General features: G+C 42.5%; 1 protein-coding gene across 16 annotated transcripts in view; it reads left to right on the forward strand.

The window, feature by feature from the left end:
• The window catches only part of Osbpl6 (oxysterol binding protein like 6), a 202,367-nt gene extending 195,966 nt beyond the window's left edge, over positions 1-6,401 (forward strand). For all 16 annotated transcript variants that reach the window (XM_006972473.4, XM_042275501.2, XM_042275506.2 and 13 more), the window contains 4 exons: positions 99-243; positions 2,827-2,953; positions 4,567-4,689; positions 6,230-6,401. In XM_006972473.4, the coding sequence (XP_006972535.2) occupies positions 99-243; positions 2,827-2,953; positions 4,567-4,689; positions 6,230-6,338 (504 nt within the window). In that variant the 3' untranslated portion in view covers positions 6,339-6,401. The remainder of the gene's footprint in view (positions 1-98; positions 244-2,826; positions 2,954-4,566; positions 4,690-6,229) is intronic.
• The last annotated feature ends 4,954 nt before the right edge of the window (positions 6,402-11,355 follow it).

The raw sequence follows: 11,355 nt of genomic DNA on the forward strand, positions 1-11,355 counted from the left end.
ATATGTGTGAGATATGCTGAGCTTCATTCCAAGGCAAAGAACATTTTGCATATAGAAAGGACAGGGTCACTAAAGCGCTTGGGTTGCTTGTCTTCCAGGTAAACTACTGGAACTCCAACGTGAATGAAGTCCAGGGGGTGGTGATTGACCAGGAGGGAAAGGTAGTACACCGGCTGTTTGGGAAGTGGCATGAAGGTCTCTACTGCGGGGTGGCTCCCTCTGCAAAGTGCATCTGGAGACCAGGTGAGAGACCTGAGCTTCTTGGTCAGGAGGCTGCGGGCAGCCGAAGGGAGGGAACGGAGGGGCATACCATGCAGTTTGCTGTGCATTTCCTTTTGATAGTGAGATCTAAAATGTAAATGCTCAAGGCACTCGCAGTTATATTTACGTTCAACAAATAAGTTTTGTGTAAAACCCTCTGTTTGATACTTGATAATTAAAAAATGGACCAAAATCATTGACATGCAGTAAACTGACCTGTTAAAATCTGCCGTGGGAAATTGCTTTAAACATTATACATACATGCAGGTGCTAGGTGTACTAAATAAAGAGTGTAAATAATGGAAATACATAAGCAAGCCCTTGTTCATGTTGTTTACTTTTTAAATAAAACAAAGGAAATGTAATATCTGTAATCCTAAATTCAGTAACTTGCCACAGTTAGTGATCTTTTTCACTTGAGCAAGAAAACTGCTACATGCTTAACAAAAGACATCAGCAGAGCCAGGCAGCACATTAGCATATATTAGCATATAACTGAATATAAAGTATAAATGGCAAAAAATTCTCCATGTGACATTTATTTTTATTGGAACTTTGTCAGGTTGTCTCCAACTTTCAAGATAGGTGGTTTCCTAAAAGACACTGTCACGTGTTTATAAATTTCCTGCTGGTAGAGCAGTTAATTCATCCATTATTAGTAACTACTTACTGAGTATTGACCATGCATCAGCCTTGTTCTAGGAGGTTGGAATACTTCAGTAAGCAAAGCAAACAAGGATTTTACCTTAGAATTACAGATAAGCACGAACAAGAGGTTGGGCTGTAAAGCAGTGGTAGGGTACTTCCTAGCAAAAGTCTGGTTCTGGCTATCCAGCAAGTGTCTTACTTCACTGCTACGTATGATGCTGCATGTCTGTAGTCCTAGTACTTGGGAGCCTGAAATAGGAGGATTGCTAGAACCCAGGAGTTCAAATGAGACTGGACAGCAAGGAAGGTATTTTTAAAAAGGAAGGGAGAGAAGGAAAGGAAGGAAGGGAGGGAGGGAGGGAGGGAGGGAGGGAGGGAGGGAGGGAGGGAGGGAGGGAGAGAGGAAGAAGGAAGGAAGGAAGGAAGGAAGGAAGGAAGGAAGGAAGGAAGGAAGGAAGGAAGGAAGGAAGGAAGGAAGGAAGGAAGGGAAGGGAAGGAAGAGAAGGAAGGAAGGAAGGAAGAAGGAAGGAAGGGTGGGTGAGTGGATGGGTGGATGGATGGATGGATGGATGGATGGATGGATGGATGGATGGATGGATGGATGGCTCAGTGGATAGATGGATGACTCTCAAGGCTGGCAAGATAGCAGCAGATCAAAGGTACTTGCTCCCAAACCTGACAACCTGAGTTTAGTTCCACAAGTTGTTCTCTGTCCTCTGACCTCTGCACATGTGCTATAGCTTAAACTCTCTATGTGTGAGTGAGAGAGAGACACACACACAAACAAATTTTTAAGACAGAATAGAAAAAAATTAAAGAGCCCACAATATGGCTCTGAAGGTAAAGGTTCCTGCTGCCAAGACTGAGTTCAACCCCTGAAATCCACATGAAAGAAAAAGAAATCAGTGGGGCTGGAGAGATTGCTCAGTGGTTAGGAGCACTTGCTGCTTTTCCGGAGGACTGGGGTCATTCCCAGTATCCATGTGGGGTGACTCACAACTGCCTACACTGTCTGCACCTCCAAATTCAAGGGATCCCACATTCTCTTCTGGACTCTGTGGGACCTGCACTCATGATACACACATACATAAATACAAATAAGCTCTGAGAAAAACAGAGAAAGAAAACTGAGCTGAAGAAAGAAACCAAGCATATGGTACTCTCTCTCTATCTCTGTCTGTTTGTCTCTCTCTCTGTCTCTTTCTCACTCAGTCACATACACACACACACACACACACACACACACCAATGTTAAAAATAATTTTTAAATATTTTAAAGGAATACTAATAATATTTTTATCTGCATCTTTTAGTTGGTTTTTTGGGGGGGTTGTTTTTTTGGGGGGGTTGTTTTGTTTTGTTTTTCAAGACAGGGTTTCTCTGTGTAGCTTTGCACCTTTCCTGGAACTCACTTGGTAACCCAGGCTGGCCTCGAACTCACAGAGATCCTCCTGGCTCTGCCTCCCGAGTGCTGGGATTAAAGGCGTGCGCCACCACCACCTGGCTATCTGCATCTTTTAAATGAAGTAAATGGCAGATGTTTCTGGTGAAATGTTCATCCTTGTGGTTAACTAGCCTGGTCTTTAGTTACCTAATTGAATATTCGAGAGGAAAATTCTGTGTCCAGCCAATGAAGAGTTTTATTTAAATTAAAATAAATTTTATTTATTTAATGCAAGGTTTTATTTAAAGGCGGGGTTTAATTAAATATGTTACTCTTTCAGTTGTGACCATCAACATAAACTTTCTCACTTAGAAACCTTTAATTACTCGAAAGGAAATCCCGGTGTCGTGTGCATGAGTACAAGCCCGTTTGTAGGTTGGGCTTTCATTATGCGCTCTTCCTGATGAGGGAAGTTGGCTCCGTCCCTTGCTGGGAGCCTGTCCCTCTCACAGCTGTTCTCGGCCTCTCTACAGGTTCTCTGCCAACCAACTACGAGCTCTACTATGGCTTTACAAGGTTTGCTGTGGAGCTCAACGAATTGGATCCTGTCCTGAAGGACCTCCTTCCTCCCACAGATGCCCGATTCCGGCCAGATCAAAGGTCAGAGTGGCAGCAGAGTTTCTGCTGGATCCTAGATGACAATGTGGGTGTCAGAGGTCACTGGGACTCTTCTCCGTCATTTGTTTGCTCCTTCATCCATTGTTTCTTCCCCGTATTCGCTCCGAAATACCTGAGTTCTTACTCTGGGCAAAATAGCGCTTGTAGAGTCATTATAACAGAACAGTATTCAATGGCCAGTTGTGTTGGACAGGAACAGAAAGCTTCCACATATTTACCGAATGTCTAAAATCTCAGGTGGTCACTACAGAAGTGTGCCTCACCCTGTGTTTTTGGCCTCTTTACACATTTAAACTGTGTCATTTAAACTGAAGACAAGAGTGACAGGAGCGGCCCGGCAGTGGTGGCGCACACCTTTAATCCCAGCACTCAGGAGGCAGAGGCAGGCGGATCTCTATGAGTTCGAGGCTAGCCTGGTCTACAGAGTGAGTTCCAGGACAGCCAGGGCTACACAGAGAAATCCTATCTCAAAAAAAAAAAAAAAAAAAAACAGCATCTGGAAGTGACCTGACCTGAATGAAAGGGAGCTTTCTCCACATACGTTGGTCCCACAGGGTGTGGAATTGTACTCAAACTACCACACTTACTTTTTGTTATTTTTAAATGATCATGATGTCCACTTGTACAGAATTCATTTCTCCTAAAATTCTATATGTCATCCACATTCCACTGAAGATCCGTTCTCTGTTTCCCATATGTGTTTGGAGTTTTTCCCTTCTAAAATGTTTTTGCTATGACTTTGACTTCATTCTATTCTACATATGATTCAATGTACTCTCCTAAAAATTGCAGTTTATGTTCCTCCCAGAATATATATCTCACTGATTAACATTTAATTTCATCAGTTAACTTTGTACAATGTATATTGTATTATGCCCCTCTCCGTTGCTCTTGTTTTGAAATGTAAAGGTGTGTGTGTGTGTGTGTGTGTGTGTGTGTGTGTGTGTGTGTGTGTGCGTGTTGGTGGTAGTAATCCAACCCAGGGCCTGTGTGTGTTTAGCAAGCTCCTGTCCACCACAGAGCCCCATGCCAGCCACAGATGTAAACCTTCACAAATCATCCTTGGGTTCGTTTTCACCTTCTCAATTCTATTCCAGTATACCTTCTTTTCATCATTCTAACATTTCCCAGTAAAAAAAGAAAGATCCTCGCCTCTCAATCTGTTCTCTGAGTAGAGGACAGCCAATCACCATCCAGCATCCCATAGCCTTTAACAGATCCATTTGGCACTATGAAGAAAGGAACCCAACTTGTGACTTCATGTTGTTCTTACTCTCCACTGCCATTCTCCAGAAAAAGAAACCTAAGGTTTTAGAACCTCAGACAGCACAGAGCAGTGTTCAAGGCCAAGCCAGTCACCGGCTCCCTTATCATACCGTTGTGTTCCTGAATGTAGTAACTCAATCCACATGTACAGAAACTATATTAATTGATGAACAGACTGAGGACATATGGCCTAGGACAGGGGTGAAGGGACATCAGCAATGTCACCACTGTTAAGGATGTTACATTCTCAGCAGCCAGCAGGTAATTTTATGCCAATATTTTTTTTCCAAAAAACACTGACATTGGAATATCAACTGTATTCTGCTTAGGTTTTTAGAAGAAGGAAACTTAGAAGCCGCAGCAGCAGAGAAGCAAAGAGTTGAGGAACTCCAAAGATCTCGAAGACGGTACATGGAGGAAAACAACCTTGAACATATACCAAAATTTTTTAAGTAAGTCAGCCATTCCCAGAGCAAGCTTATGTTTTGCTAAAGGTTGCCAGAGACCACGAGGAAAAGAGAGTGGCAGATTGTCTGGGGAACTTAAACTGATTTGGGTAGCTTTACATGGGACAGTGAAAATACTGAATTGGATTTTGTGCATGTGAAAATTAAGTTACCCAACAGTCAGTTCCTCTCAATGGGTCTTTTCTTTCTGTGGACAGTGAGATAGGGAGGGGCTCACCAGGAGGCATTTTCACTTTATCTGGACCCATTGGAGTGCCAGAAAGGTATTCCCTCCCCTCATGCAAGCAGCAGTTGAGATTCTGCCCCCAAGGGCACCATGACTTCATGCGGATTTAATTTTATTTCTGTCGCACAGAGCTTGTTTCTGCTCATATTTTAGCCCCCACTGTGGTATGATCAAAGATGATTACTACAGGATTATTTAAAGGATTATGTAAACATCACAGAGATGAATCTGTAGTTTTCAGATCCATCATCTGTCATCCTCCTGCGCATGCTCAGAAAAGCTCAGGGCAACATCCTCCCCGTTAGAGCTTTCATCTCGTGATCATCTTGTGGTGGAAGTGCAGACTTACCATTCAGAGGTCTGCAGTGTGCCTGTCAGAGGTCTGCAGTGTGCCTATCAGAGGTCTGCAGTGTGCCTGTCAGAGGTCTGCAGTGTGCCTATCAGAGGTCTGTAGTGTACCTATCAGAGGTCTGCAGTGTGCCCTTCAGATCTGCAGTGTGCCTGTCAGAGGTCTGCAGTATGCCTATCAGAGGTCTGCAGTGTGCCTGTCAGAGGTCTGTAGTGTACCTATCAGAGGTCTGCAGTGTGCCCTTCAGATCTGCAGTGTGCCTGTCAGAGGTCTGCAGTGTGCCTATCAGAGGTCTGCAGTGTGCCCTTCAGATCTGCAGTGTGCCTGTCAGAGGTCTGCAGTGTGCCTGTCAGAGGTCTACAGTGTGCCTATCAGAGGTCTGCAGTGTGCCCTTCAGATCTGCAGTGTGCCTGTCAGAGGAATGCAGTGTGCCTGTCAGAGGAATGCAGTGTGCCCTTCAGATCTGCAGTGTGCCTGTCAGAGGTCTACAGTGTGCCTATCAGAGATCTGCAGTGTGCCTGTCAGAGGTCTGCAGTGTGCCTGTCAGAGATCTGCAGTGTGCCTGTCAGAGGTCTGCAGTGTGCCCTTCAGATAGGGGCCTCCGGGTGGCTTCTGCAGCCACTGATGATGCTCTGTTCCTGGAAGGCAGCTCTTCCTTACAGTGCTTATGGAGCTGTGTTTGGGCCTCTCTGCTTTCTTACCTAGAAGGAATCAGATCCTGCCCATAGTCTTTTTCTGTCTTGCTTTTATTTCAATCGTATAATGACAACAGTTACTTTATTTCTGGCCAGACATTGCCAGCTTATCAATTGTTGGCAGATAGCACATAACTATGTATAATATGTATTATTATTATATTACCATATATGTTATATATGCATATATATGAGAGAGTTATCAGCTGACCTTGATGTGATTTATGGCTAATGGTGATTTTCATATTTTCACAGAAAAGTTATTGATGCAAATCAAAGAGAAGCCTGGGTCTCTAATGACACCTACTGGGAGCTTCGGAAGGACCCTGGGTTTAGCAAAGTAGACAGCCCTGTTCTTTGGTGAACTGGAGACGTAGAGCTAGCCAACATACCACACTCCGAATGAATAAATAACTATGCACAATTATGTTTCTTATAGCTCCGCGTGGTTTCTGGGTCGACTGAGAACCTCCCCTTTGCTTTTCTATCCATCTTTATAATGGATTTTCAAAAGTGCATTAGACAAGGCTCCTAACCACTTTTGGATCCTTTCTGTTCTGCTGCAACCATATTCCTTAAAAAATAAAATACAATAAAAAAAAATAAAACCCACGCCCTCCTCGGAAAGCAGACTAGAAGAAGGGAGTATAAAGTCCAAAGGCAGAAGAGTTGATCTAGAAGATCGAACTGTAACCGGTGCTTCAGGTGGATCAGGGGAGTGTACAATGACATACAAACTACATGTTTGGTCTGCTGTCTGAAAGGTCATCCCCAACCTTAGGAGCTCCTGAACCGTAATGGTCGGTTAGTTCAGACTTGAAGTGTGTTTTTTTTTGATGTGGTGTGCTTGTACCAGCCTCGTCAAAATAGACGTGATGCTTCCGGAAACCCATTCCATCTTTACAACATTGTTCATGCCTTAAAGAAATGCAAAGATGTACAATAAACTGTTGTTGTTTTTTTTTTTAAATGTGTGCTCATAGGTGTATGTGAAGGACAGATCATTAGAATCCTGGCGTGGATTCACTTTCTTGGTCAGAACATTGATTCAGTTGATCTAAGAGGATTAAATAAGGAAACACACTTTCCTTTGCTAAGTGAGTTACAGTATGGTGGATCTAAAGGTCTTGCCCTCTTACCGGCTAAGGGACATACACTAAGTAGATCTCCACATCCAGGTGGCCAGATAGTAGACCATCCCTCCTCCCTCTGACCTCACGGTGTGCCCTGGTATTTGGCAATGCTGTATCTGATTTGGACACCTGTCATTAGTGTTAAAACTTCATTAGGAAGTAACAAACGTTTGGAGTTTCTACCTGGGCTGGTTGGTACCATAAAGTACTGTTTTTGAGTAGCACACAAGGCCATACAGCACATCCCTGACTCTTGCCCACTCCTTGGCACTGTTCAGATTCCACAGAGAACAAAAGCTTATTTGCATTATGTAAATGGATCCTATGCAAATCATTTTCCTTTTTTAAAGTCAAGCAGTTCCATATGATACATGGTTACATATTAATTCTCAACCTTGCTAAGGGCAGAAATAAAAAATTTAAAAAAAAAGCTTAGGCTAAAAAAGTTATTTATTCCAAAGGTGGGGGCAGGCAAGATGTGTTTTGAATTCTTCAGGTTTTGTTTTTCCTCCACGGGCACACAGAGGCTTGCATTGGCATTTCTAAATTCCTGCACGTACATGACTCTATAAATGTCTGTATGTTTAAAAAATAAATCTCTTTAGGGGGCTTCCTAGTGAATTAGAAAATTACATCTATTTTGTTGTCAGTTAGAGTTTTATTCTTAGATCCTTACCATCTGAATTTAAGTGTTATTTTAGACTCTGATAACAAGGTTAGTGACATTTTCTATTTTGTTAAGAGGCATCAATGTTGGTGTTATCTCTCCTCAGCAAAGCATTCCTAATAACGGCTAATACACCATAAAACCCAGCACTGCTTTTGAGAACATGGAGGAAAACTCAGAATTTCCACTCGATGGAGCAGTATTTTAGTTATCCTAAAATTCATCTTTCATCTAAGTCCATACATCATGCACACAGCTGGCACTCATTAGAATGGACTTTCTCTCCCCGATGAGTTCCCTAAGTCAGAGCCAAGCTTCGGCTTACACAGCCTTCTCCACACGCTTGCCCCTCGATTTCTTGAACTCCCGTTTGAAGTCTTCGGTGGTTTGCCTTGCGACTGTAAAAATCTTCCCCTTTGTCATGAACTAAGTCTTTCTTCATTCAACCTGATCCTCTTCTATCTGTGCACCTTCAGTTATGTCTAATTTTAATTTGAATTAGAACTTAATTAGAATCCTGTTGACTTCCTCACAGAAATGGATTCTCCTCCCTTGGTAAAGCTCACAGTCCGATGTAAAATGGGTCTTGCCTGTGCTTAGTTGTGCTTTCCTAAACTGCCTCACAAAGACCTAATCAGAAAAGAGTTCTGCAGAAGAAAGGTGTGACAAGGAGGGATTGGGAAGGTGAGATGGTCAAAAGATAATAGGGACCGTCAGTTTAACAAGTGGCAGAAGACCCAGGACCCTTGGGGAAGAAACGACTGTGCCCAGCATTAGGGTTATCTGAGAAGAAAGGAGAAACACTAGATAAGGCCTTCACTAGAGAGATAATAAGGTTAGATGACAAATATGAACAGTAAATGATGGTCAGGCCTACCCTGAAACTCTAATTTAGATTTTAGATGAAAATGAGAGAAGTGTCATGTTGATTCCAATCGCATGTCGCGGTATCCTCCATTTTGAATCTGTTTTGACCTTCAGATTCCCTGATTGTGACCATCAAGCCATCCTCGGTAGACTTCAGAATCTCCTGTGACACCCGATTAGCTCACCTCCCATCGGACACTGGCTTGTGTTGGTGTCACAGTCCCCCCCTCCTTGTCTTCACAGGGTGGTTATAAAGTTATAATCACGTTGGAATTTCATTCACGTGACATTCCGGCTTTTGAATCTGAATAGCAAAAGGGTAGAGTGTTAGTTTATTCTCTTGATAAAACGTGATGTATTCCTTGGAATTTTACATAAACCTTTATATTTGCTGGGGGGAGCACGGTTTTGTTTTCCTTAAAAGGACCTAGGAGGGCTTGGTATGTCTGTGTTCCTCTCTCGTGCTTTATTTTCAAGCTCCCTCCCCTCCAGTGGGATGGTCGTTAGGGAAAGCAGTGACTAGTGACAGTAACCCGAGGCTTGACCAGACCGGACTGATCTACGGCACACGCCAGCATTTGCAGAGGCTCCCCGGGAGACCAACCATTTCGATGCTCAGTGCTGCTAACCAAGGTGCAAATCTCCTCTTCAGTGTTGCTGGTGTTTTATTTTTAATTGTCATTATTTTTCATGGATTACTGCAAAGTGCTATCCGTATAATCTCCAGGTGGTTGTAAGAAAATAAACTTCATTTAAGTTTATTTTAGTGGTACATGTCAGTTCTGTGTGAGAGCAGGGACCAAATGTAATCTCCCGGCTGAGGGACACCAAGGGATTTTTGGTACAAGAGATGCCAAATTGTTAATTTCCCAAGTCTTTTGTGCTCTGGCCTTGTTTTTTTTTTCTGCATGACCACTTACCAGTCATTAGATCCTGTCCCAAAGAGCTTGGAGAGGGAGGGAAAGTTCTATGGAAGAAAACCTGATGAACCTGTTTTGCTTAATACTAAAGAACGTTTTTGTTACTCTTTTGTGGGTTTAATTCTCCATCTTGTCTAATCCCGGTCTCTGTCACGCTAGGTAACGAAGCACTGTGGTAGCAGACAGAGCTCCACACTCCAGGGCGAGTAACAGATGTTTGCACTTGGCGCAGTCTCTCATGAATGTGGCACAGTAAATGAAGTTTGTGTACAAAATATTAGTTTATTTCTATGAGAGCAATTATGTTCAGGATATATAAAATGTCTCTAATTAAACCATTATGAATCCACTTTGTGCTCTAGAAATGTTCTTTTGGGGAAAATATGAGGGGAAAAAATGTGTCCATAGAGCTGAGTAAAATGTTGGTTTGTTTTTGTGGGTTTTTTTTTTCCCCCTCAAAGGCTCCATGGATTTTTGGGAAAGACTGTATGTCACACCAGGAATCTATCTTAGTTGAGTTTATTTTGTAAAATGTACACTTTGAAGGTTGTCCATTACGTGGCACATTCCCAAGCAGAAACCAGCTTCATTAACATCATCTTTAGAGCTGTGAAAACTGTGAGATGTAAAAACCTTCTTTGCAGCATCTGCTTTTGAAAGAGAGAACAGAGAATTGTGTAAAAAGGATTTGGCTTCATTCTTCTAGCCTGGGATCTAAAGGATGAGGATGTTTCTAAAATCGCTGTGATGAACTAGCATGTCCCACACCCCGAGTAGATAGGACTCTGTGGTACAGGCAGCGGCGGTAAGAGAGCTTGGTGTCCTACTCTTCCATTGGCTTTTCAAAGTGACCGACTTGTCTCTCTAACCTCTGGTCCTAACATAGTGGAAGAGTGGATACACGCTTCTGTTGTTTGGCACCATGTCACTGTTTGTGAAACAGGCCATATTTGTGTGTAATTTCAGTCACTCAGTGTTAGAAACTACTCCATTCACTTTCCTCTTGAACACTATTCTTCATGAGTTAAAATTTTTCTTATAAGCACATATATTAGTTATTTTCCAGACTGGAAAAAGAATAGCAAAAAGTTCCTGGCTTCCATAAATTCTGTTTCTCTCTATACCTTCCTTCTAAAACAGGAGTTAGTTGTACGGAAAAGAATATTGAATCTTTGGTAAAATAATGTGGAGTCCTGTTTGGGATCTATCTCTTTCTTCTGTCTCTCATGTTAGATAAAGTAAGCAACTGAACAGAACGAATATTATAAAAGAGGGAATGATACTGTAATCACTGTTCCTTTAGGTGTCTGCTCTCCCTTCATTTTTCATCTCCAGGTCTTCAGGAATTTTAAAGTGTTTTTGCTATGCTTTTAAAAAAGCTGGATGTGGCTGTTATATAATAAAAGCCACATATTGGAACTGTACCACCTGATATATGCTGACTGCAGACACTGTGACGCCACCACAGTCAAAGGAGTGAACATATCCATCATCCCCAAAGGTTTTGGGGGTGTGTAACCTTTCCCTTTCCACCCAGAGGCAATGGTTGGTCTGTTTTGTTGTTGTTGTTGTTACTGCTGCTGCTGTTCTTTTAAATTAAAGTTTGCATACTTTCTTGTATTTATAGCATGCAAGATTTGGGGTGGGAGTGAGATTGTGAATACACCTGCCAACTCCTCCTATACCATTACCATTAAACCAAGCTTCAACCCATTACAAGAGAAGATGACCCCCCTCAATTCTGGCTCTGGCAGCCCAGTAGAAAATGTAGATTTGCTTAGAAAGCTACTTTTT

This window comes from Peromyscus maniculatus, chromosome 4, assembly GCF_049852395.1.
Source record: "Peromyscus maniculatus bairdii isolate BWxNUB_F1_BW_parent chromosome 4, HU_Pman_BW_mat_3.1, whole genome shotgun sequence".
In the NCBI taxonomy this organism is placed as follows: domain Eukaryota; kingdom Metazoa; phylum Chordata; class Mammalia; order Rodentia; family Cricetidae; genus Peromyscus; species Peromyscus maniculatus.